Source organism: Aegilops tauschii, chromosome 4, assembly GCF_002575655.3.
Source record: "Aegilops tauschii subsp. strangulata cultivar AL8/78 chromosome 4, Aet v6.0, whole genome shotgun sequence".
Classification (NCBI taxonomy): Eukaryota; Viridiplantae; Streptophyta; class Magnoliopsida; order Poales; family Poaceae; genus Aegilops; species Aegilops tauschii.
In genome coordinates this window covers 436,442,844-436,469,649 of record NC_053038.3, presented here as the reverse complement: position 1 = coordinate 436,469,649, position 26,806 = coordinate 436,442,844, and the positions used below count along the sequence as shown (strand labels likewise).

At 44.9% G+C, this 26,806-nt stretch overlaps 2 protein-coding genes across 2 annotated transcripts; both read right to left on the bottom strand.

Moving 5' to 3' along the window:
- Positions 1–13,851: 13,851 nt before the first annotated feature.
- LOC109748390 (uncharacterized) lies at positions 13,852–16,594 on the bottom strand. Its single transcript, XM_020307421.4, has 5 exons — positions 16,285–16,594; positions 15,398–15,522; positions 15,244–15,316; positions 15,092–15,157; positions 13,852–14,253 (listed from the first exon to the last, which is right to left on the bottom strand). Exons 2-5 carry the CDS (start codon positions 15,427–15,429, stop codon positions 14,185–14,187), a joined length of 240 nt encoding a protein of 79 aa, XP_020163010.1. The 5' UTR covers positions 15,430–15,522; positions 16,285–16,594; the 3' UTR covers positions 13,852–14,184.
- Positions 16,595–21,291: 4,697 nt separating this feature from the next.
- Positions 21,292–22,909, bottom strand: LOC109748391 (uncharacterized). The gene is made up of 5 exons (XM_073497797.1): positions 22,427–22,909; positions 22,033–22,317; positions 21,874–21,942; positions 21,692–21,757; positions 21,292–21,588 (listed from the first exon to the last, which is right to left on the bottom strand). The coding sequence occupies exons 1-5, from the start codon at positions 22,907–22,909 to the stop codon at positions 21,493–21,495; spliced, it is 999 nt and encodes a 332-aa protein (XP_073353898.1). The 3' UTR covers positions 21,292–21,492.
- Between the last annotated feature and the right edge of the window lie 3,897 nt (positions 22,910–26,806).

Here is a 26,806-nt window from a genome sequence, read left to right as displayed (position 1 = left end):
CGAAGGTGTTTGTTGAGTTGGCATATATCGAGATTCGGATTTGTCACTCCGTGTATCGGAGAGGTATCTCTGGGCCCTCTCGGTAATGCACATCACTATAAGCCTTGCAAGCAACGTGACTAATGAGTTAGTTGCGGGATGATGCATTACGGAACGAGTAAAGAGACTTGCCGGTAACGAGATTGAACTAGGTATTGAGATACCGACGATCGAATCTCGGGCAAGTAACATACCGATGACAAAGGAAACAACGTATGTTGTTATGCGGTTTGGCCGATAAAGATCTTCGTAGAATATGTAGGAGCCAATATGAGCATCCAGGTTCCGCTATTGGTTATTGACCGGAGATGTGTCTCGGTCATGTCTGCATAGTTCTCGAACTCGTAGGGTCCGCACGCTTAACGTTCGATGACGATTTGTATTATGAGTTATGTGATTTGATGTACCGAAGGTTGTTCGGAGTCCCGGATGAGATCACGGGCATGACGAGGAGTCTCGAAATGGTCGAGACATAAAGATCGATATATTGGAAGGCTATATTCGGACATCGGAAAGGTTCCGAGTGATTCGGGTATTTTTCGGAGTACCGGAGAGTTACGGGAATTCGCCGAGAGAAGTAATGGGCCTATTGGGCCTTATTGGAGGAGAGGAGAAAGGGCCACATGGGAGGGGCGCCCTTCCCCTTGCCCAAACCGAATTGGACTAGGGGAGGGGGCCGGCCCCCCTCTTTCCTTCCCCCTCTCTCTCCCTTCCCTTTCCCTCCGGTGGGAGAAAGGAAAAAGGGGGGCCGAATCCTACTTGGACTAGGAGTCCAAGTAGGACTCCCCCCTTGGCACGCCCAACCTGGCCGGCCTCCTCTCTCCCTCCCTCCTTTATATACGTGGCCAGGGGGCACCCCAATAGCACAACAGACAATGTCTTAGCTGTGTGCGGTGCCCCCTCCACAGTTACACACCTCGGTCATATCGTCGTAGTGCTTAGGCGAAGCCCTGCGCCGGTAACTTCATCGTCACCGTCACCACGCCGTCGTGCTGACGGAACTCTCCCTCGACCTCAACTGGATCAAGAGTTCGAGGGACGTCACCGAGTTGAACGTGTGCAGATCGCGGAGGTGCCGTGCGTTCGGTACTTGGATCGGTTGGATTGTGAAGACGTTCGACTACATCAACCGCGTTACTAAACGCTTCCGCTTTCGGTCTACGAGGGTACGTAGACACACTCTCCCCGCTCGTTGCTATGCATCACCTAGATAGATCTTCCGTGTTCGTAGGAAATTTTTGAAATACTACGTTCCCCAACAGTGGCATCCGAGCCAGGTCTATGCGTATATGTTATATGCACGAGTAGAACACAAAGAGTTGTGGGCGATACTAGTCATACTGCTTACCAGCATGGCATACTTTGATTCCACGGTATTGTTGGATGAAGCGGCCCAGACCGACATTACGCGTACGCTTACGCGAGACTGGTTCTACCGACGTGCTTCACACATAGGTGGCTAGTGGGTGTCTGTTTCTCCAGCTTTAGTTGAATCGAGTGTGACTACGCCCGGTCCTTGTTGAAGGTTAAAACAGCACACTTGACAAAAAATAGTTGTGGTTTTTGATGCGTAGGTAAGAACGGTTCTTGCTAAGCCCGTAGCAGCCACGTAAAACTTGCAGCAACAAAGTAGATGACGTCTAACTTATTTTTGCAGGGCTTGCTGTGAAGTGATATGGTCAAGACGTGATGATATATAAATTTTTGTATGAGATGATCATGTTTTGTTGAAGTTATCGGCAACTGGCATGAGCCTTATGGTTGCCTCTTTATTGCATAAGATGCAAGCGCCATATAATTGCTTTACTTTATCGCTATGCGATAGCAATAGTTGGCGAGACGACCATGTGACGACACATTGATAGAGATCAAGATGATGGAGATCATGGTGCCATGCCGGTGACGATGGAGATCATGACGGTACTTTGGAGATGGAGATCAAAGGCACAAGATGATGATAGCCATATCATGTCACATATTTTGATTGCATGTGATGTTTATCTTTTATACATCTTTTTTTGCTTAGCTCGGTGGTAGAGTTATAAGATGATCTCTCACTAAATTTTAAGGTATAAGTTTTCTCCCTGAGTATGCACCGTTGCGACAGTTCGTCGTGCCGAGACACCACGTGATGATCGGGTGTGATAAGCTCTACGTTCACATACAACGGGTGAAAGCCAGTTTTGCACATGCGGAATACTCGGGTTAAACTTGACGAGCCTAGCATATGCAGATATGGCCTCGGAACACTGGAGACCGAAAGGTCGAGCGTGAATCATATAGTAGATATGATCAACATAGTAATGTTCACCATTGAAAACTACTCCATCTCATGTGATGATCGGACATGGTTTAGTTGATTTGGATCACGTGATCATTTAGATGACTAGAGGGATGTCTATCTAAGTGGGAGTTCTTAAGTAATATGATTAATTGAACTTTAATTTATCATGAACTTAGTCCTGGTAGTATTAGCATATCTATGTTGTAGATCAATAGCTCGCGATGTAGCTCCCCGTTTATTTTTTATATGTTCCTAGAGAAATATAAGTTGAAAGATGATAGTAGCAATAATGCGGACTTGGTCCGTGATCTGAGGATTTTCCTCATTGCTGCACAGAAGAATTATGTCCTTGATGCACTGCTAGGTGACAGACCTATTGCAGAAGCAGATGCAGGCATTATGAACGTTTGACAAAGCTCGGTATGATGACTACTTGATAGTTTAGTGCATCATGCTTTACAACTTAGAACCGGGACTTCAAAAATGTTTTGAACGCCACGGATCATACGAGATGTTCCAAGAGATGAAATTGGTATTTCAGACTCGTGCCCGTGTCGGGAGGTATGAGACCTCTGACAAGTACTTTGCCTACAAGATGGAGGAGAATAGCTCAACCAGTGAGCATGTGCTCAGAATGTCTGAGTACTACAATCGCTTGAATCAAGTGGGAGTTAATCTTCCAGATAAGATAGTGATTGACAGAGTTCTCTAGTCACTATCACCAAGTTACTGGAACTTCATGATAAACTATAATATGCAAGGGATGACGAAAAAGATTCCTGAACTCTTCGTGATGATGAAATCGGAAGGTAGAAATCAAGAAAAGCATCAAATGTTGATGGTTGACAACACCACTAGTTTCAAGTAAAAGGGCAAGGGAAATAAAGGGAACTTCAAGATGAATGGCAAGCAAGTTGCCACTCCCATGAAGAAGCCCAAAGCTAGACCCAAGCCTGAAACTGAGTGCTTCTACTACGAAGGAAATGGTCACTGGAAGCGGAACTGCCCCAAATACTTGGCGGATAAGAAGGATGGCAAAGTGAACAAACGTATATATGATATACATGTTATTGTTGTGTACTTTACTAGTGTTCATAGTAGCCGCTGGGTATTTGATACTGGTTCAGTTGCTATGATTAGTAACTCGAAACAGGAGTTACAAAATGAACAAAGACTAGTTGAGGGCAAGGTGACGATGTGTGTTGGAAGTGATTCCAAGGTTGATAAGATCACCATCGCACACTCCCTTTACCTTCGGGATTAGTGTTGAACCTAAAATAAATGTTATTTGGTGTTTGTGTTGAGCATAATATGATTGGATCATGTTTATTGCAATACAGTAATTCATTTAAGTCAAAAGAATAATTGTTATTCTGTTTACATGAATAAAACCTTCTGTGGTCATACACCCAAGGTGAATGGTTTATTGAATCTCGATCGTAGTGATACTCATATTCATAATATTGATGCCAAAAGATGCAAAGTTGATAATGATAGTGCAATATTTGTGGCACTGCCGTTTAGGTCATATTGGTCTAAAGCGCATGATGAAACTCCATGATGATGGGCTTTTGGAATCACTTGATTATGAATCACTTGATGCTTGCGAACCATGCCTCATGGGCAAGATGACTAAGACTCCGTTCTCCGGAACAATGGAGCGAGCAACTGACTTATTGGAAATAATACATACTGATGTATGCGATCCGATGAGTGTTGAGGCTCGCGGCGGGTATCGTTATTTTCTGACCTTCACAGATGATTTGAGCAGATATGGGTATATCTACTTGATGAAACATAAGTCTAAAACATTTGAGAAGTTCAAAGAATTTCAGAGTGAAGTGGAAAATCATCGTAACAAGAAAATAAAGTTTCTACGATCTGATCGTGGAGACGAATATTTGAGTTACGAGTTTGGTCTTTATTTGAAACAATGTGGAATAGTTTCGCAACTCACGCCACCTGGAACACCACAGCGTAATGGTGTGTCTGAATGTCATAACCGTACTTTATTTGATATGGTGCGATCTGTGATGTCTCTTACCGATTTACCACTATCGTTTTGGGGTTATGCATTAGAGACAGCTGCATTCACGTTAAATAGGGCACCATCTAAATCCGTTGAGACGACACCATATGAACTATGGTTTGGCAAGAAACCTAAGCTGTCGTTTCTTATAGTTTGGGGTTGCGATGCTTATGTGAAAAAGTTTCAACTTGATAAAGCTCAAACCCAAATCGGAGAAGTGCGTCTTCATAGGATACCCAAAAGAAAATGTTGGGTACACCTTCTATCACAGATCCGAAGGCAAGATCTTTGTTGCTAAGAATGGATCCTTTCTAGAGAAGGAGTTTCTCTCGAAAGAAGTGAGTGGGAGGAATGTAGAACTTGATAAGATAATTGTACCTTCTCCCAAATTGGAAAGTAGTTCATCAAAGAAATCAGTTCCAGTGATGCCTACACCAATTAGTGAGGAAGTTAATGATGATGAACATGAAACTTCAGATCAAGTTACTACCAAACCTCATAGGTCAACCAGAGTATGTTCCGCACCAGAGTGGTATGGTAATCCGGTTCTGGAAGTCATGTTACTAGACCAGGACGAACCTACGAACTATGAGGAAGCGATGATGAGCCCAGATTCCGTAAAATGGCTTGAGGCCATGAAATCTGAGATAGGATCCATGTATGAGAACAAAGTATGGACTTTGGTTGACTTGCCCGATGATCGGCAAGCAATAGAAAATAAATGGATCTTCAAGAGGAAGACGGACGCTGATAGTAGAGTTACTATCTACAAAGCTAGACTTGTGAAAAAGGTTTTTGACAAAGTTCAAGGTGTTGACTACGATGAGATTTTCTCACTCGTAGCAATGCTTAAGTCTGTCCGAATCATGTTAGCAATTGCGACATTTTATGAAATCTGGCAAATGGATGTCAAAACTACATGCCTTAATGGATTTCTTAAAGAAGAGTTGTATATGACGCAACCAGAAGGTTTTGTCGATCCTAAAGGTGCTAATAAAATGTGCAAACTCCAGCGATCTATCTATGGACTGGTGCAAGCATCTCGGAGTTGGAATATACGCTTTGATAAGGTGATCAAAGCATATGGTCTTATACAGACTTATGGTGAAGCCAGTATTTACAAGAAAGTGAGTGAGAGCACTACAGCATTTCTGATAAGTATATGTGAATGACATATTGTTGATCGGAAATGATGTAGAATTTTCTAGAAAGCATAAAGGAGTGTTTGAAAGGAGTTTTTCAAAGAAAGACCTCGATGAAGCTGCTTACATATTGAGCATCAAGATCTATAAAGATAGATCAAGACACTTGATAAGTTTTTTCAATGAGTACATACCTTGACAAGATTTTGAAGTAGTTCAAAATGGAACAGTCAAAGAAGGAGTTCTTGCCTGTGTTACAAGGTGTGAAGTTGAGTAAAGACTCAAAACCCGACCACGGCAGAAAAATAGAAAGAGAATGAAAAGTCATTCCCTATGCCTCAGTCATAGGTTCTATAAAGTATGTCATGCTGTGTACCAGACCTATTGTATACCCTGCCATGAGATTGGCAAGGGAGTACAATTTTGATCTAGAAGTAGATCACTGGACAGCGGTCAAAATTATCCTTAGAGGACTAAGGAAATATTTCTCGGTTATGGAGGTGATAAAGAGTTCGTCGTAAAGAGTTACGTCGATGCAAGCTTTGGCACCGATCTGGATGACTCTAAGTCGCAATCCGGATACATATTGAAAGTGGGAGCAATTAGCTAAAGTAGCTCCGTGGAGAGCATTGTAGACATAGAAATTTGCAAAATACATACGGATCTGAATTTGGCAGACCCGTTGACTAAACTTCTCTCACAAGCAAAACATGATCACACCTTAGTACTCTTTGGGTGTTAATCACATGGCGATGTAAACTAGATTACTGACTCTAGTAAACACTTTGAGTGTTGGTCACATGGCGATGTGAACTATGGGTGTTAATTACATGGTGATGTGAACTATTGGTGTTAAATCACATAGCGATGTGAACTAGATTATTGACTATAGTGAAAGTGGGAGACTGAAGGAAATATGCCCTAGAGGCAATAATAAAGTTATTATTTATTTCCTTATTCATGTTAAATGTTTATTATTCATGCTAGAATTGTATTAACCGGAAACTTAGTGCATGTGTGAATACATAGATTAACAGAGTGTCCCTAGTATGCCTCTACTTGACTAGCTCGTTAATCAAAGATGGTTAAGTTTCCTAGCCATAGACATGTGTTGTCATTTCATGAACGGGATCACATCATTAGAGAATGATGTGACGGACAAGACCCATTCGTTAGCTTAGCATTATGATCGTTTCAGTTTCATTGCTACTGCTTTCTTCATGACTTATACATGTTCCTCTGACTATGAGATTTGCAACTCCCGAATACTGGAGGAACACTTTGTGTGCTATCAAACGTCACAACGTAACTGGGTGATTATAAAGATGCTCTACATGTGTCTCCGAAGGTGTTTGTTGAGTTGGCATATATCGAGATTCGGATTTGTCACTCCGTGTATCGGAGAGGTATCTCTGGGCCCTCTCGGTAATGCACATCACTATAAGCCTTGCAAGCAATGTGACTAATGAGTTAGTTGCGGGATGATGCATTACGGAACGAGTAAAGAGACTTGCCGGTAACGAGATTGAACTAGGTATTGAGATACCGACGATTGAATCTCGGGCAAGTAACATACCGATGACAAAGGGAACAACGTATGTTGTTATGCGTTTGACCGATAAAGATCTTCGTAGAATATGTAGGAGCCAATATGAGAATCCATGTTCCGCTATTGGTTATTGACCAGAGATGTGTCTCAGTCATGTCTACATAGTTCTCGAACCCGTAAGGTCCGCACGCTTAACGTTCGATGACGATTTGTATTATGAGTTATGTGATTTGATGTACCGAAGGTTGTTCATAGTGTCGGATGAGATCATGGACATGACGAGGAGTCTCGAAATGGTCAAGACGTAAATATCGATATATTGGAAGGCTATATTCGGACATCGGAAAGGTTCCGAGTGATTCGGGTATTTTTCGGAGTACCGGAGAGTTACGGGAATTCGCCGGGAGAAGTAAGGGCCAAGAGTATTTTTCGGAGTACCTATTGGGCCTTATTGGAGGAGAGGATAAAGGGCCACGTGGGAGGGGCGCCCTTCCCCTTGCCCAAACCGAATTGGACTAGGGGAGGGGGCCGGCCCCCCTCTTTCCTTCCCCCTCTCTCTCCTTCCCTTTCCCTCCGGTGGGAGAAAGGAAAAAGGGGGGGGCCGAATCCTAGGAGTCCAAGTAGGACTCCCCCCTTGGCGCGCCCAACCTGGCCGGCCTCCTCTCTCCCTCCCTCCTTTATATACGTGGCCAGGGGGCACCCCAATAGCACAACAGACAATGTCTTAGCCGTGTGCGGTGCCCCCCCCCCCTCCACAGTTACACACCTCGGTCATATCGTCGTAGTGCTTAGGCGAAGCTCTGCGCCGGTAACTTCATCATCACCGTCACCACGCCGTCGTGCTGACGGAACTCTCCCTCGGCCTCAACTGGATCAAGAGTTCGAGGGACGTCACCGAGCTGAACGTGTGTAGATCGCGGAGGTGCCGTGCGTTCGGTACTTGGATCGGTTGGATCGCGAAGACATTCGACTACATCAACCGCGTTACTAAACGCTTCCGCTTCAGTCTACGAGGGTACGTAGACACACTCTCCCCGCTCGTTGCTATGCATCACCTAGATAGATCTTGCGTGTTCGTAGGAAATTTTTGAAATACTGCGTTCCCCAACATTTACAACCTTCTAGCAACAACAATTTGTAAGAGGAGTTTTCTATTTTCTCAAGTCTTCTCAATGGACGATAGAACTTGTGTAGTTTCAAATGTCTGTGAATGCTTAGGAAAGTATGCCTATAAGGTTGAATCTTTAAGTAGACCATTGTACCCACTAGAAATTCTCTAGGAATTCTTTTTTTTGTCAGCAAACTGCCTCATCGTGGCATATTCTTGTAATAACCTTAAGCAATTGAGTGGCTATTTATCTGTTTTGCACTAAGTTCGTTGAATCTAGTGAAATGAGTTCATGCAGACTAGTTTCAGGGCTACGAGTGATGGGGGAAATCCATACAATGCCTGAAAATGTGCCATTTTTTAGGAACCACTCTGCTAGAGCTAGCCATGAGTGCCACTTTTTTTGAATTTGAAAAGCTATGCACCTCAAATATGATTCTAGGCACTGATTGACTCTCTTTGTCCGGCCGTTAGATTGAGGGTGATATGAAACTTGACTCTAAGTATCTTAAACAAGGATTGTCACATGTGATATGTGAAGATTATGTATCTACCAGTCACTATCACAGCAGGTAATCCATGCAATTTGAGTATGTTGCCTGGAAAGGCCTTTGCAACTGACTGTACTAAAATGGGGTGTCTAATAGAGATTAATGAGCATACTTAGTGAATCTATCCACCGCCACTAAAATCAGGTCCTTATGTTCAAATAGAAGTAGTCCTTCCACAAAGTCCATGCTTACATGGTGAAATTTGAGTATGTTGCCTAGAAAGGCCGTTCCAATTGACTGTACTGAAATGGGGTGTTTAATAGAGATGAATGAGCATACTTAGTGAATTTATCCACCACCACTAAAATCAGGTCCTTGTGTTCAAATAGAAGCAGCCCTTCTACAAAGTTCATGCTTACATGTCACCAAGCAAGGCCAGGAATTGGAAGTGACTGCAACAATCTAGGTAATGGGTGTGCTTTGCTTTATTTAATTGGCACATATGAGAAGCTTGGACATATGCAATTACATCTTGTTTCAGCCCTGCGCAATGGAACAATAGGTGTAATCTCCGATAAATTGTATTTTCACCATAGTGTCCCCCTAGTTCAGACTTATGAAAATCTTGTATCAACTCATGTCTAAAGATTAGCCGTGCTGCAAACCAAATTTTTGCTTTTGTATCTGAAAATCCATTTTAAATGTGAAATGGGTTTGTTATCCTAACTGCCAATTCAGAGATAATGTTAGTGCATTTGGTCATTTTGATAAGACTTGACCACATCAATGATCCATGGAGGAAGAACAGTACTAGCAATCAAACTGTTCACTATGCCTTTAACCCTTGAGAAAGCATCTGCTGCTCTATTTTCCCTTCCTCTATTGTACTCAACATTGTAGTTGTACTCCTACCGTTTTACAAGTAATTTATATTGGATGCCCTTAGTGAGCTTTTGCTCTTGCATGCATTTCGAACTCTCTTGACCAGTTTTGATTACGGGGGAAGAAGCTACAAAATAGTGTTTCCACATTTTTTTAATGCTTCTATAATTGCTAGTGGCACTTTGCCATCAGTGCTAATCATTGTGCTTTAGGTCCAATGCTCTTGCTCATGTAGGCAATTGGTTTGCCCTCTTGCATTAGGAATTCTCCTATGCCATACCCACTTACATCTTCTTCCAATACAACGGGTTTGTGAAAGTTTGCAGAACTAGAACATGAGTTGATGTGAGCTTGCTCTTAAGTGTGGTAAATGTTTCTGGTTGTGTATTAGACTATAGAAAGAGTCCTTTTTGAAAGAGTCAAATAAGGGTCTGTAAATTATGCCATGATTTGCATGAATCATCTGTAATAGCTAGTTAACCCCAAAAATCCTCTTAGCTGAGTGACATTTTTGGGAACAGGCCAATCAACCACATCTTGTATTTTAATAGGGTCAATAGCAACTCCACCTCCTTGTATTATATGCCCCAAATAATCCACTTTTTCTGGCCAAAGGTGCACTTAGAGAGTTTTGTAAATAGTTTGTTAGCTCCGAGTGTAATAAACACTTGCTTGTAAACTAGAATATCATCAAAGAATACTACCACAAATTTTCTTTAAAACGGCTCCAAGTTTTATTTCATGAGATATTGAAAGGTTGTTGGAGCATTAGTGAGACCAAATGGCATAACCAAGTACTCCTAATGTCCAAGTTATGTTGAAAAAGTAGTCTTTCAATATCTTCAGGCTTCATTCTGATTTGATGGTAGCCACTCCTCAAATCAATTTTGGAAAAGAACATTGTTCCATGCAATTCATCCAGGAGGTCCTCAATAGTAGGGATATGATATTTTAATAGTCATGGCACAGAGTTTTTTGTAATCCATACAACCTCAAGTCCCATCCTTTTTATTGACTAGTATAGCTAGTGAGGAGTATGGGTTTGATCTAGGCTTAATTACTCCAGCCATATCAGTTGCTTGATAATTTCTTCAAGGGCGTGTTTTGGTGATGAGGTAGTCTGTGTTTATCACATTAGCATATTTTGGGATGGGAATGGTATGGTCACAAAATCTACTCTTTGGGCGTGGTGTGCTAGGTTCCGTAAAAATATCTGCAAATTCCTGAGTAAGGGACTGGACTTCAGCAGGAATTGGTATTGTAGTCTCTTCACTATCTAGGGTAGCAGCAGAAACCAAGACAAAAGCACTACAACCAGCCTACCCGTTAGTTTGGAGATACTGAAAGTTGCAGGAATTTTAGTACTGGAAGGCAAGGTCTCATGATGAAAAATCACATGTTCTCCTTTGCAATATGTAATTCTCATTTGCATTTGATGTAGTTTCACTGGACTATACTTCCTCAACCAATCAACCCTCAATATAATGCCATATCCCTTTAAGTGTAACACGTCATCTCGGAAATTTTCTACTGTAAGAGCAATCCTGACTAGATAAATTGACTCCACAGTATACCCCCACTAGCCACCGGAACTTTTAGTTTCTTGCATGGGTTGGTTTGCCAGGAAGTTTTTCTGCAATTTTAGGGGAGATGAAAGTGGAAGTACTCCCACTGTTAGTCAATGTAGTGGTAGTAGTATTGCACAACTGGATATTGACAATGAATGTATTTTTAGCTGCTCAAGTGCCCATTGCAGCATGCATAGAAATTTGCATGACCTCATCTTCTTGTTGTGCTTGGAATTCGACTAGATCTTCTTCACTATTAATAATATAGATCAAGTTTGAATTTTCAGAAGGTTCCGCATGCACCATTTTTTTCAACCGGGTTTGCAAACTTGTCTATGTCCTGTTTGCCTGGCTTGTTGTATCACAACTTGATTTGGTGGCAAGGTAGTAGCATGTTTTGGAGTGTCAAAGTTGACTTGTCTTCTAATTGCAAAGGAGTGAATGCTGACCTTTTAGGAGGGGTTGCATCTTCCATTCGTCTAGCTAACCACATGGCAGTTTGCAAGTCTTTGCGTTTGTGACATTCCAAATGAGCTTTGATGTAATCTAATAAACCTACCATGAAACTAGTTACAAAATAATCATCAGGAGTGTGGGTTATCTCTTCTCATCGGTTTTAGTGTTCTCTCAAACTTTTCAATGTATTTTCCCACTGTTCCCGTTTGACTTGGTGCATGGAAAGATCTCACATTATTAGTGATAGAAGTTTCAGAGTATCTGTCTCCCAAATATCTACAGAATATGTGCCATGGAAGTGTCTGAACATTGTATCTGGAGCCTCTCCGCCATTGCACTACAGGTCCCTTTGGATAAGAAACTGCAAATTCAATTCTTTGCTCTAAAGGTGTTCGGTATCAAAGTATTTCTTAATAGTTTGTATCCAGTGGCCTACATCATCGTCTTCTTCAGACTGAGGTATATTGTATCTAGCAGGTTTGATAGTGGCAATGTTTCTTCTTATGTCATTAGGATTTTGACACCTTGCTCTATTTGCTCTCGGACCATGTTCAAATCCTCATCCTCATAATTATACCGAGCATTGTCTTGTTTATGCATATTGTTTGCACCATGCTGATGTTGCGCGTAGTGGAGACCTCTGAGATCGTCAGCTAACTCCTGAGGTAATCCTCCTATGGTGAGAGTATTAACATAACTCTTACGGTCAACTCATCTGCCATAACATTGGCCTTCCTTGGGTGATAATGCAATCTAATGTCATAATCCTTTATGAGCTCCAACCACCTCCTCTGCCCGAGGTTCAGCTCCTTCTACGTGAAGATGGGTGTCTGTAAGGAACCATCGTATTGTTTTTCACAAGATTTTCTCTTCCTGCTGTCCCATGGACTATAGAGGTGACTTGTCCTTGGGTCTGCCCATGTTATGTGGATCTTGATTAACACTGCCTTGTCCCGGTAAAATTATAACAGTTCTTGCCTGGTTTATATTGTCAGGAGTACCAGGTAGGGCAGGGGCTACCACTTCAGCTGGTTGTTTACCAAAATTCTGTTGCTCAGCAAAAATCCTGCCAAAACTGGATGAATTTTGGAGAAACTACCTTGGAATGTTGCGAAATTCTTGTTGACCGATGTTGCAAATTTAGTAAACTCCTGCTTATCAGCTGCACACTGTTGTTGTAGAGTTTGCACGTCCAGTTGCGGAGATTTGAGTTTTAGTCGTGTTGTGCTTCCTGAATCGCCCGAATTTGCCATTGAAGTATAGAGATTTATAGAAAGCGGTGAACTTTTGTAGCTTGTTCAAACTCATCTGGGTGGGCTAACGGGGGGATTTTACTACCACGAGGGCAGTCAAATCTGCCTCCAAATCCTTTTGTCAACCCCCGCCACCACTAGTGCACCAGAAGGAACTAGCACCGGATTCAAAGGGAACTAGCTAGGGTTCTATAACTTGAAACGGGGAAAGTAGAGCCAACCACTCAGTAGTAGCTAGGGTTACAACCCGATTACAACTTGATACATAGGGCAGCTGGGATCAATGGCTTTTATAGCCATTACAGTCCAAATAGCAGTAATAAAAGAGCTAAAGTAAAGTAACTAGACAGAAACAGTAAAAGGCGTCGTTAGATGAAGATCTTGCGTCCCCCAGGTCATCTTCTCGACTATCTACATACTGGTTCACAGGAATGACAGGGGGTCGCTGGATCAAGATCAGAGTGAACACCTAACTAAAGAAGATCATCCGAGTGTAGATGCAGGTCTGAGAGAAACCCACACAACTGTTCCTGATCATATGCTACCGCATATCTAACAGGGATCAACACTTGATCATTTCAGAGGCCGAGGTCAAAGTTATGGTGGCTGTGACCCGATTATGGGCACACCTGTGATTGTAGCTACGATAACACATGTGCTTTTAGCTTGCTTCGTCAGAATGCTAACATGCATCATCAGGTAATTCCATCCATACACTGACCGTGCTGAAGCTTGAAAGATTATGCATAGACTACCAGAGAACTGTGTTCCACTATCCAATGGACACTGAATGCATCCAGCGTTGCAATGGAGAGTAGTCAGTGTCGTGTCGCCTGCTCCAAGCAAAGGGAATGGAAAATATATTAGCAATGATGAAAATTATCTGGCCTGTTAAACATTTCATATTGCGTCCACTGTCCAAGAATCTACTAACTTCACAAAAATCATGTGCTAGTTATGCCCCAGGTTTTCCAAAGCGACCAGGAACAAACAAGTAGCACGACAGGAAACCCATCTCAAAACACAAGATTCTCATACACAACATGTGCGTAAGGTAAAACAGACTAGAGTCAGCTGCCCATTCCTCACTGACAAGTTTGAACAGTAGTCACATTCAAGATTCATAAAATTCATGTGCTAGTCATGCATGCCCCAAGCTTTCCAAAGCGTCTAGGAACAAACAAGGTTCGAAATCCATCTCAAAATTCCTCACAGAACAGTAGCCAGATTCAAGGTTCCGTTGTGCAGTTTGGAAAATTACAGGGAAACTAACTGCTGGAACTGAGACAAAAATTTCACTACAGTAATATCCATTGGAGTGGATACCGAAGATCGGTTGCATCCCCATGGAACATCATATATTGCAGATTCACGGTTAACATTCTATGGTTCTTGTTCTTCGTTTTCCTGGCTTGATTCCCCTGCTTTCTCCAGCTGCCTTTTTTCCTTGTGCTGCATCAATTATTGGGAGATTGGTTAAAGGAGGCAGAGCAGCATGAAATGAAGTTGATTGTCTTACGTTTCAAGTGCCTAAGACAGAAAAATGGACTAAATAAGCGTTTCTTTTATGACCTAAGTTCATGAATGCATGAAACCATAAGTGGAGAAAGTAGGCTTTTCTTAGGAATCAGTGATTCTCTCTTGAAGTGTCAACACATACACAGGTATGAGCACATAGGATTGATAGCTCTTTTTTTTTGCGGGGGAGGATTGAGAATAGCTCAACTTTACATTTAAAGTGGTTTCTAGAAAAACGCTACTTGTATGAATAATGCTAGCTCAATCAGCATTTCTTTAGTCTTATTAGACATGGATGCCAAATTGTTTGAATAATAAAAAATGCAAGACCCAAAAAATGAGTGGTAGCAATTCAAGTTAAGAATTACTGTATCCTCAGTTACATCACTTGAGGTTCAATAACAATTGATTCTACTTAGACGAGACATATTACCAAAGAATGTTATTCTACTAGTTATTTGTCCAACTTAAAATAAAAAAGGCTTAATAATCAGTATATGGAAACAAGTAGCTGTTACCATTTAAGAATAACAGGAAAGTCTTAGCAGCATGACAGGTTATTTCCTCCTAAAATCAAATTCCTCATTCACTTATGAAGTTATCATTTATTTTCTGCATGCTATATTTCAGTTATTAGTAAATCTGCACTGTTGGCTGAGCCCTCTATTTTACCGTATAGATATATATAGTTACAGTTGGTTTAATGGTAAGTGTGATGCTAAGCTCAACAACTACAACGGCGAAATTCAGAACAGCAGCACCAACAATGTACCTTTGGAAGAAGCCCTTCTGCAGACATCAGCTCATACAACTTGCGCATGATTGTTTCCTCTTCAACCTATATAAAATGACAGCAATTGAGTACTAAAGAAATACCCCTGAGATTCCTTCTTAATATAAAATTCTAGTAGTATTGAGGCTCACCTGTAGTTTATGCAACTCATGGGACATTGCTCGGTATGTTTCCATTAAGGCATGACTTTGCTTGTCCAAATGCCTGCAGATCATTTCTATGTTATATAATCAACTGAAATCGTTAGGGCACATTCGTTGCTAAAGGTTAGTCAAGATGTTGCACCTGGACATTTCAGCAGAATGCTTTGGTTCCATTATCACTAAACAACTTTATACTGCTTCTCCTCTGCTTGAGGAAATGCGAGAACACCCACCCCTCTTGACAGAAGAAAAACCTTGTACTGCTCCCTGCAAATTATTTGGCTGATTAGAAATTATTTCAAATCAAGCTAGAAGCTGTCCTCCACATATTGTAAATTTACTAAAAGGGGAGGATCCAGAAATAGACGAAAACCAGTACCAGTACTATTTTGAACAGTAAATAGCTAGTACGATACTTGATTCTCATGCTTGTGATACATCAATATACACAAAAACAAACATGAAAATTATGTACGCTTGTAGAGATATATATTCCACGCCCAATTAATTAGACTAGCCCCATTAGACAGTCAATACTGAATATCTCCACAGCAACTAGTAGTACTAGTACAAGTGCCTAACAAGCAGAGAGCAAGTTTTTTTATGTAAAGAATGCATTCAAACATACCCATAGTTCAAAGTGCCACCATGTGCAAAATTCCTCCACACCACTGCTGTTAAAGGCTTGTGTTTATAAGTGTGCATGAAAAAGGATATAATTTGCCATTACAGCTAATCTGAGTCTTGGGGATACCCACAAATATGATTTGAGATTGATAAACAGATAAAAACACATAACATGCTGTAGACACCCATTCAATTGGGATTCAGGAGAAAACATGAGTATGCAAAGAAGATGGAGTTTTCGATTAGCAAGTGGTCATATGGCCAATAAAATTAGTGCCGTAGTATTTATAATTTCACATGACTAACGATGTAAGGTATGGTGAGGCATACGCAGTTCATACCAGATAAATCAAATTTCACCAAGTATATTACAATAGGAGAGAGACAGAAGACACAACAAACCTGGCACTGAAATTGACCAAAAGAGAAAGCTCGGATTGATGTCTTAAAGGGGGCAATCTGCTGCCGTCGCCGTCCGCGCCGTGCGGTCCGCAGAGCCCCGCGATCCGGCGGCCGCTCCTCGCTGCTAGTCCACTCGCGGTCGCCGGCTCGCACGACGCGGTGCCGCCGTCCGGGGCCTGCTCGACGCCGGTCGCCCTCTTGCTGGCTCGCGCGCGGCGTGGCGGTGTGGGGCGTTGGCCGTGGCCGTGGCGTGGCGGCTCTGATGCGGCAGCGGCAGCGGCAGCGAATAGGACCGTACCGACCTATTGGTTCTTTTTTTTTAGTGTAACTAGGGATTTTATTGATCAACCAAAGCCGAAGGAATACAAATAAAGTTCTTTTTTGTTTTGGGTTCTTTTTTGTTTTGTGACGGTTTGGCCCTGCGCAAGCAAGCGGCCTCTATTTGCCTTACGAGGTGTTACTCAAAAAAAAATTGCCTTACGAGGTCGTAGCTGGGCCACGAGGAACCGGCAATGAGTCGACTTCAGCCCGCCTTAGGCAGCCAATTAACTTTCTTTTTATTTACTAAAAAACAAACGCACACTATTTTCATTAAAATTTTCAAATGAAATAATTAAAAATATATAGCTAATTTTTTTATAGAAAATGAAAATTTTAACATACCTGCATGTAAAACTTTATAATGCAAAAGAAAATCTTTATCTCATATTTAAATATTATTTACGCATATAAAATAAAAAATTTCGATTTGTAAAATAATCATATATCCAACAACAATTTGTTCCTGCATGTTTAAAAATACATGCATTAGTAAGAATATTATTCATGTATTTTCTTGAAAGTAAAAAAACAAACCCAAAATAAAAGAGGAATACAAAATAAAGTCTAAAAGGAAGAAAATGATAGATAAAAGAGAAATAAAAGTGTAGGAAATGAAAAGAAAAATAAATACAAAATCAAAAAAATAAACGTGTTGTGTCTATTTGCTCGACTGACTGGCGAAAAGTCCTGCAGAACTCTTATACGGCCCGATAAGCGGCATATAGGATTTCCTGGGTGGCTAAGGGTTGTTCTGCGTGCTCCAAATTCTTCACCTTATCTCTACTTTGCTAAACTTCCACTATTATTCTTCAAAAGAATGATGTTTTCAATGAAGTCGATTGTGTTTCCTTGGGGAACTTAAACTTTTGCCCTAATCTCCAAATGATGATTTCGATGAAGTTGACTATGTTTCCTTGGGAACTTGAACTTTTGCCCTAAGTTTGCTTGCACTTTACGATTTGTACATGTTTTCATTATCATTGATCTTTGGGTGCGAGTACAAGTAACCCAGGGGTGCCCTTGCGGGTGAGGGGTGCATGGGTTCGAGTGAAACCTCCTAGCGAGTAGTTTTCTCTCATTTTTGCAGTTACATCTATGTATTTTTTTCATTATAGATGAACATGGTTCCACGCCCCCCCCCCCCCCCCCCTAATAGTAAAATCAGGAGAAAAACACTAGAAAAAATAAACAATATATGAAATTTGGGGTATCAAACTTGGTCGGTCATTCTACTCACTTATGAAGTTCGTGAAGGGATGATGCCCGTAGTATTCGTAGTGAAGAAAATATAGTCGGAGCCTTACTATTTATTCAAACAATGTTTTTATAGCTTGGATTTTTACTTTTTTGCTCAGAACACCAAGGATGTCATTGCTTCACGAAACTTCACAAATGAGTGGAATCGCCAATCAAGTTTGGTACCCAATTATTCAGTTTTTTTCTAGTATTTTTTTATTTTACTATTCTAATTGTTGTGCGTGGAACCATGTTCCAGAAATTCATGTCCATTTTAGCTACACTTTTGCTACAAAAATATTGGTAATCCTGTAGGCCACAACTTAAGAGTTGCAATATTTCTCAAATCATCAAATTTTATGAGCATTTTATATGCCGTAGCAAATTTTAATCTAGGACACTCTCGCCATAAAACCCAAAATGACTCACTCATTTTTCTTAACGCATTTGAATATACATGCACAGATTACCGAGGCATTATGTGGGCTGTTTTAGGTACTTCATCTTATCCATAGACATATCTTCATCTTATGTGTCTCTTATCCGCACAAAATCATGAATTTGATAACTTAAGTGCTAAAACTATGAAATTTAGAAGATTTTCCCCTCATTATAGAATAAATCTGTTTAGATGAAAATGTTGTTGAATTGCTTCATGAGTATATATTGATTGTCTTCAGTGCATTTTATGTACATACTCATAATGGTTTACTATGTCTCTTATAAAAGAGAATCTATTTATTAATTGAATTGTATTTCATCAACATCTTTTTTGTGGGGTACGTGCAATCTTAGACGCCACTTATGTGACAGAGACCAGATTAACTACATATCATAATATTTTTCCTCCCTTACCGTTAGTACATGAAAATCAACGAACTATTTTCCATTTGCGATGATTCAATTATATACCGATATCACTATTCCATCATGCATTAGTGGACCATCACAGAAAATCTGACATCTATTGTGGGATAGCTAATCTAACCCTAGGGTCCCACCAATTCCTACATGGCATGCACATGATGAATTATCGTAGTCAAGCCTAGTCAACAAAAGTCCAATCAACTATCCATGCTCAACGATTAGGCGGAGGAAAAACCCAACATATTGTTGGGGTTAACTTACTACTCGGTCCCATAATATAGGACGTTTTTGGAGTTCAAAGTGAACTGCAAAAACGTCTTAAATTATGAGACAAAGGTGGTAATGAATTGAGAGATGTCAGAGTTGTATTTTTTTTTTTGAAACGAGGCAAAAGATTTGCCATTTTCATTGATTAAGAAGAAGAGAGTTGTCCGGTTAATTAGAGGAAAACCGGGCGAAAACCTAGATACAAACCCCAAAGGGGCAAACGCGAATGACCTGGCCACAACAACGCCAAACAGTCGACCGCAGCGTCGAGGATATGGCAGCTCCGATTTTGCTGACGAGCTTCACACGAGAAAGTTGCTAGCCTCGCACCGACCTAGTCCAACGCAACATCCGGAGAGCACCGCTTGCTGAAAACCGCCCTCATGGAGTCATCGTTGCCGCAGCGGCCCTGCCGACCGCAGCTCCGATTTCTCTGTCACAACCAGAAACCAGCATGGGCACACCCATTGACGCCCCGGACCTTCGACATCAAAAGGACAAGCCGCGACTCAGCTCTGCTCACCAACATCATCGTTGCCACACGTGTCGCAACGCCACACGAACCTCACCGCCGGCCGGGCACCTCCCGACCGCAATGCCGTGCACGTCCAGCCTGTAGGAAGCACAAAAGGGACCAAGATCTCCAAGACGGCGCCCCCAGGAGGGAAAACGACGTTGGAGACGACGCCGCCGTCTGATCCAACCAGGATCCTGACTTTCGCCCGGAGATCTTGACCCGAGAGTTGAAGAGCACCAATCACCACGACGACGCCTCCAAGGAGGAAAGCGACGCATACGAGCGCCGCCGCCGACCAGCAAGCGCCGGTCAAGCTTTCGCCCGGATCAGCAACACCACCACTCCCACGCGGTCAACCGACAACCAGTACCTCCGCTGACCCGCGCACCCCAGCACAACAAATCGCGCCATCGCCATGCAAGGACCACCACCAGGCCTCGCCGCCGAGCCAAACGAGCCTCCCTCCACCAAGAACACCACGGCCGCCTCGTGGCCCACGCGAACTCCACAGCTGCCGACACATCAACCAACATCCCGGGGCCGCCGCCCCGGAGACCAACATCGCCACGCCAGGCCCAGGGACAAGAGGTCGCTCCACTGCGCTGCAGTCACCGCACCACGCGGAGACAAGACCGCAGCAGGAAACCACCGCTGTCCAGCCGAATTCGACCACGCCCGGCCAGATCCGGCAACGGCCAGCCCTCCCGTCGACCCCCATCGCTCCACCAAGGCCCCACGCAGCCACACCAAGCGGAGCCAGAGACAAATCGGGGAGCCGCCAGCGCCGAGATCCAGAGCTCCAAGCCCTCTCACACCGACCCGCTGCCATGGTGGAGACCGGAGCGTCACCAGGCCCAGCCGCCGCGCCGCCCCCGCGGCCACAGCGGCCGCCCGTCCGCCGCCACGAGGCCGGGGCCGCCGCCACGAGGCCGGGGCCGCCGCCCAAGATCCAGCACTCCGACCGCGCCATCACGGGCCGGGAGAGCCCCGCCGCCGCCGTCCGCTGCGCGGGCTTAGCCCGGCCGCGTCATTCGGCGGCGGCGAGGGGGTGGAGGAGAGGAGGGGTGATGGGTTGCGGCGGTGGGGTTGGTCTCCGCCCGAGCCGCCCCGGGAGGCGACGCGGGGGACGGGGGAGGAGGGAAGTGTCTAGTTGCATGTTTTTATGTTGTTCGTTTCCGAAACCTTCCCGAACTCTAGAAATTCTGTAGAAAAAAATCCGGAGATCTCAGGTCAAAAAGACGAAGAATGTAAAAAGGAGAAGGTTAGGGGCCGAAGATGGCCCTCATCCAGTTCAAAACTTTATATCGAGTATATGCCTTCTCTGTTCTCAGGATCGGTCATCATGCTCAAGGTCGTGCATTTCTGTCAGTCTTCTTAGACCTCTTTTTTTGTTGAGAATCCGCCTTCAAGGCAACTTATTCATCTTTTGGCCGAAACATATCCGATTGTACATCGTCAATCAGGAAAACCGGGATTACAACGAACATAAAGGAATCATCTAATAATTTAAGTGCTGCCTTTGCACAAAGGTGAGCAGCACCATTGGCTTCCCTCCTGCTATGTTGGAATTGAAATCACCTAAAAGGATGAGAGATAGGACTGACCTCAGGTTTAATCATACACCTTAAGTTTGGCTACTACGAGTAGTGATCTAAACGCTCTTATATTTCTTTACGGAGGGAGTAAATAATATCGAGAAAACGAGGGAGAGGCTATTGACGTCCGTTGAAACATGATTCATCTCGAGGACAAATTAGGGTGAAATGGTAAGATATCGTTCAATTTGTATTATATATGGCGTTCGCCTGTAATTTATGACTGAAATGAATTCAAGAAGGAACAATCTAAACACTTGAGAATCATTGTGCACGAATGCACATATGAACTGCATGCGGACTGCCGAGAAATTTGCTCGAGCCTCGTTGGCTCCAGAGCTGATCATTGCTGCGGCAGAGCGATCTTGAGGTCGAGGCCGACGCTGTACCCGTTGCCAGAGCTGATCATTGCTGCGGCGGAGCGATCTTGAGGTCGAGGCCGACGTTGAACCCGTTGTAGGCGATCGGCGCGAACATCCACATGTCATCCGAGCTCAAAAGCTGCTCACAAACGGGAAACGGTCAGGATCAATATAGTTGTTCAAAACACTGGGTCGGTTTCCGATGATCAATGACATATGGTTAGCGTTTCGCAGGAACCGACCTTGATCTGGAGCTGCATGAACTTGATGTAGTGGACTGCTTCTTCCAGCATCGTGCTGATGTCCACCTGAAAGCCAAATCTCGCATGCATTACAACCCGCATCATCATTTCCCCAGATATTTCTATCAGTATAAAAACTGTTCCAGTCGTGGTTCAAATGATTAAGATTTTAAAAATCTTACCTTGGTTCCATTAGGGATGAGGTTCTGCAGCACCTTCAGCCGCTCGTTGATCTTTTCTCTACGTTTCTGCTAACGACAACACAAACATTTCAGATTAATATTCAGACTTCATCACGACGGTGTGACCGACTGCGTTGGCGCATCTACTGATTAACTCACCCTGGCGTAGAGGCTCTGCGGGTCGGTGGCCGCTCCGCGCCCGGCCCTCGCCTTGGCGCCGCCGCCGAGGCCGTGGTCACCTCGCGACGACGACGTCTTCTTGGACGCCGAGCTCATGTTGCTGCAGGAGGTCATCTCCAGCGAGCCCTCCTCGTCGGAGAGGTAGTTGCTGGAGCTCTGCACGTTGTTGTTGGCCTCGCCATTGTTCTCTTCCTGGGCGCCTCGGCTGCACGAGCCCTTCGAAGCCTTCTTGGGCTGCGCGCCGCTCTTGCCCTTCCTCTGCACCTGCATCGATCAGACAGACACTCAACGCCGTCAGGCACCCTGATCCTGTGACATATGTCAAGAGCTTCCAGGAACTCAGGAGGATCACGTCACAGAATGTTTGACGTACCGGTGGTGCCGTGGAGCGCGCCTTCTTCTTCGGGGCGGCGACCGTGTCGCTCTGTGTGCCGTTCTGGTCGCCGAACTTCCTCTTGCACGCGGCCGCCGACGTGTCGGCGCCGTCGTCCTGGTCGTCGAACTGGAGGTTCAGATCGACCATGAATCCAGCCGGATCCGCCATGATCTGCTCCTCCGGCGCCACGAAGAAGTTACCGGCCATGGCAGTGGCATCGCCGTCGTAGTAGCCGTGGCTGTAGTAACCTGCGCCGGCCGAGGCGTGCTCCTGCATCTGCATGCAGTACGGCGCCGAGGTGTAGTACTGGTCGGCAGCCTCCTGGCCAGGCCAGTACATGGACGACGGCGGCGCCGCGGCCGGATGCTGCTTCTGCTCGTTGCCGAAGAACTGCACCCCGAGCAGCCGCGCCATCTCCTCGGAGTCCTCCGCGGCGACCGAAGGGTCGAACGAGTGCCAGCTCGCCTCCGAGGACTCCATTGTTCGATGTAGACGACTAGACGAGACGTACGCTGTTCGACGGCTGGATGAGTACGTATGTTGTATCTCTTGTAGATGCCAAATTGCCAATGCGCGTGTGCAGATATTTATACCAGTAGCTGAATGTGGGGCTACTCGTGATCTTGGGGTACACAAACGGAATGTTCCGCGCGCGGACAAGTCTGACCATTGCGCTTTCAACATCAAGGCAGCTTGCCGCCATTGTTTAACACACGCAGCATTCGTTCCAGTTGGAGATGCCGGACAGCTACCGGAGACCGCTGAATTTCGCGCAACCGCGGAATAGAAAAAACGAGGCGGATACAATATGCACGGCTGCGATCGACCGTCTGTGAGACCATTGAAAGGGTGCAATGAGTGAGAAACTGAGAACAGGAGTGCAGGATGATCATAATGCATAAGAATAATGGCGGGAGTAAACAATCAGGATCATGATTAGGGTGAGCACCAGTAGAGTAATGAGCCGGGGGTGGTCTCATACGAGTGATTTTCACCGGATGACGACGCACTCTGGCGAAACGAGAAACACGGATGGCAGGACTGTAGTTGGAGCTTGGGGATTAAAGAAAGAAAGGCAATCGATGGTTGTGCAGGGGTTGGCAAAGATCGTGCGGAAGAGTTCCCTGTCATTATAATGTCCACGAGCATTTTTCTGTTTTTGCTGCTTTCAAATCATTGATTCTGATCTTTTGCCTCCTCCTCTGCAGGGGGTTCAGGACTTGCATTTCTTTTTCTTCTTTGATGTTTTTTACTAGTTTGTTGGCTAAAATTGGAGGGAAGAGAGAATAAAGAATTAACTAGGTCGGCAGTTCAAGCCTTGGATTAGTGTGGTTTCATGCCTGTGTTTGTTTGGTAGTCTCGCTGTTCATGCCTATGCATTATCTGTTCACTGTGGCAGAGGAACAGCAACTTTGGACCTCTGGTTCAGGCCCTGTTTGGTTCATAAGTCCTAGGACTTTTTCTAGTCCTAACCAAAAAATCCCTAGTCCCTAAAAAGTCCCTCCCTGTTTGTTTTCAGGGACTAAAAAGTCCCTAGTCCCCCTAAAGGTTATTAAATGACATGTAAAAGACCATGTTACCCTTAGTATACAGAAAAATAACAACCAAACAACACCATGGGGCGGCGGGGCAATGGGTGCAGGGAGGGGCATTGTTGGAAAAGTCTCAAAAAGTCCCAAAAAAGACTCTCCTTGAGAGTCTTCTTCATTTAGTCCCAAAAAACAACTTTTAGTCCCTAGTAGTCCCTCCTGTTTGGTTAAAAAGTCTCTAAGAGAAACTTTTTCTAGTCCCTACACCAAAAAGTCCCTGGAAACAAACACCCCCTCAGTGTCTTGACAAACAACATTGTGTTGTACCATCTTTGGTACTATTGTAATTTATTCCTATCTAATGAATATACTCTTTTTGCTTATCTTTTCTTGTTCTTAGAAAAAAGCACTCGGATCTAACCTGTGGTTGGATGGTTAGAGGGACAGTGCTATCCCCAGCCCACCAGGGTTCAAGTCCTGGTGCTCGCATTATTCCTGGATTTATTTTAGGATTTGCGGCGATGCGCTCTCGGTAGGAGGAGACGTTCCCGTCGACGACGAGGTGCTTACAGTGACTTCGTAAATTTCAAAATGACATGCCGGCACAGTCTCTCGGAGGTGCTCATAGGGGAGCAATGCTACATCTACGTAAAAGTTCCTACATAAGTTACGAAGAAGCTGACTTGGTCCGTTTTGGCTGGAGGAAAGAAAAAGCCCAGGCCCGCCCGCTGAAATCGGGGGGGGGGGGGGGGGGGGGCATGATTGGTTGGTTAAGAAAAGTCACGTAACATTACGTTAGAGTTTTCATAGGGTGTGCGTGTGTGTTCATAGGAAAGAGTGTATGAACGCTTGTGTCTGTACTGATGTTAAAAAACCAGTAGTACAAACAATCTTAAAAAAATAAAGAAATTACATCAATGTCCGTCGTGCCTAACTATTTTTTCCCTCTCGAACAGCAGATGAAGCTAACCTATCGTTGTTGATTGTGGATGAGAAGTCATCAAGGCCATGGTCTTGCCGGACCATCGCCCTAGAAAAAGAAATCGTCACAACCAGAAGAGTGACGGGTCCTCTATTAACCCTCGTAGGCCTCACACCGGTATCGGAGAGTGCATCGTTGTAGCAGAGATTAGGCCGGATGACTAGATCGCAAAAGGAATCCACCGCACTACCGTAGCATGAATTTTTTTTAGAAAAGGAGGATGCACCCCGGCCTCTGCATCTGGGTGATGCATGCAGCCATTTTATTTATTATTTATAAGGACCTTACAAAGTAATACAACAGTAAGCCCGAAGCCACCATCTAGACGAGACCTGTCGCTACTCCTATTCTCTTGATGAAGGGGTGCCGAATGTCTGGGTCACATACCAAACAGACATCGCACCACTGCCTAACATCTAAAGCCGGATGCCCCATCCAAGCCACATAGGCGGGACTGGGTAACACTCCGGTCCGGCGCACTCTCAGTGAGTACCACACGCACACGCTGCAAGGACCGTTACCTCCGTCTTCCATCGGTCCATCCTTATAGCATATACTGCCGTATCGACCTTGTCAGGCCTCTCTGCCATCGACGCCACCACGACGCCAGACAACGTCGTCATCCTGCGTGTGTCCATCGCTACACATCTGACGCCAAGCCTCCACTGCTCCACGCCGCCGAGAACTGTCGTCATGAATATGTAGAAAGAAACACCGCTCCACTGAAGAAGTCGTTCGCTGGTCCCTCGAGCATGAGTGTATCTCCAAGAATGCTGCCCCCAAGGGGGTAACGGCACACGATTGCCGCCGTCATCCGATCAACTGATCTAGGGTTTCCCTCGGAGGTATTGGGTGTGGTTGGGAGTTCCACCTCAATGGTGCCTTCAAGACGGAAACGATGATAAGGGCATCATCATCACCGGCTTCGGCCACGGACCGAAGACCAGGTTTTCACCCGGATCCGTCCCAAGAATCCACCCGACAACTTGTGCACTGTCTCGACCGCCTTCAAAGCCCCCGATCTAGCCGCCTAGATCCAGCGACCAACCGCAACAGCAGTGCCACCGTAGGAGCCCTGGTGCACCGGCCACTGCCTGAGTGTGCCACCACTGGAGCCTGGGAGGAGGGCTCCCACCCCATCTCGCCAAACTGCGAGAGCCGCCGAGATGGACCCTGCACGCTCGTCACCGTCTCTGATCTGCCAATCCGTAGCAAAAACCAGGAGATCGCCGCCACTGATCCGCCTTAGACAGGGACTGCACCACGCCATGCCGTCGCGGGAAGCCCGAGCTTCACCCGCCACCACCTTCCAGGGCCTCGGCCCCGGGATCCAGACAGAACATCGCCGCTACCACCGGCCATGTTCCGCCGCCGCCGATAGGCCGAAGCGCCGGCCACTGCGACCAAGGTCGCCATGACCCTGCGAGCCCACCGAGCGGCCGGTGCCACCAGATCTTCCACGAAGCCCCACAACTCCGCCGCCTCCGCCCATCACCATGCCGTCACCTTGCACCGTCGCCAAAGACGAATAGACGCGCCGCCGCGACGTAGATTGGGGAAGAAAATGCCCCGGCGCCATGGGTGACCCGCCTCACCAGATCCGGCGCGGGAGGGAAGAAGGAATCCGCCGCGCTATCAGCCGCCCGGGGCTTTGCCAGGCGACCTCCTCCAGCGGTGGCGGAGGGGAGGATGGGGATGGATGTTACCGGCGGCGGGGGTTAGGGTTTCCGCCCGAGCCGCCCTAGCGGGGGGCGACGTGGAGGCTCGTCATTTCCTTATATACATAACCGTAGCGTGACATACCCTATGAAAACTAGTCTTAGTGTTTAGAACATACGATAGGACTATGTGCTCGCAAACCAGCAA

Excerpts from the sequence above, each read along its gene's own strand:
- LOC109748390 (XM_020307421.4), bottom strand. The coding sequence starts at position 15,429 with ATGGAACCAAAGCATTCTGCTGAAATGTCCAG. Across the intron at positions 15,317-15,397 it reads CATTCTGCTGAAATGTCCAG|GCATTTGGACAAGCAAAGTC; the intron begins GTGCAACATCTT and ends AATGATCTGCAG. Across the intron at positions 14,254-15,091 it reads CAGAAGGGCTTCTTCCAAAG|CACAAGGAAAAAAGGCAGCT; the intron begins GTACATTGTTGG and ends TAATTGATGCAG.
- LOC109748391 (XM_073497797.1), bottom strand. The coding sequence starts at position 22,909 with ATGGAGTCCTCGGAGGCGAGCTGGCACTCGTTCGACCCTTCGGTCGCC. Across the intron at positions 21,943-22,032 it reads CGCAGAGCCTCTACGCCAGG|CAGAAACGTAGAGAAAAGAT; the intron begins GTGAGTTAATCA and ends TGTTGTCGTTAG. Across the intron at positions 21,758-21,873 it reads TCATCCCTAATGGAACCAAG|GTGGACATCAGCACGATGCT; the intron begins GTAAGATTTTTA and ends TTTGGCTTTCAG.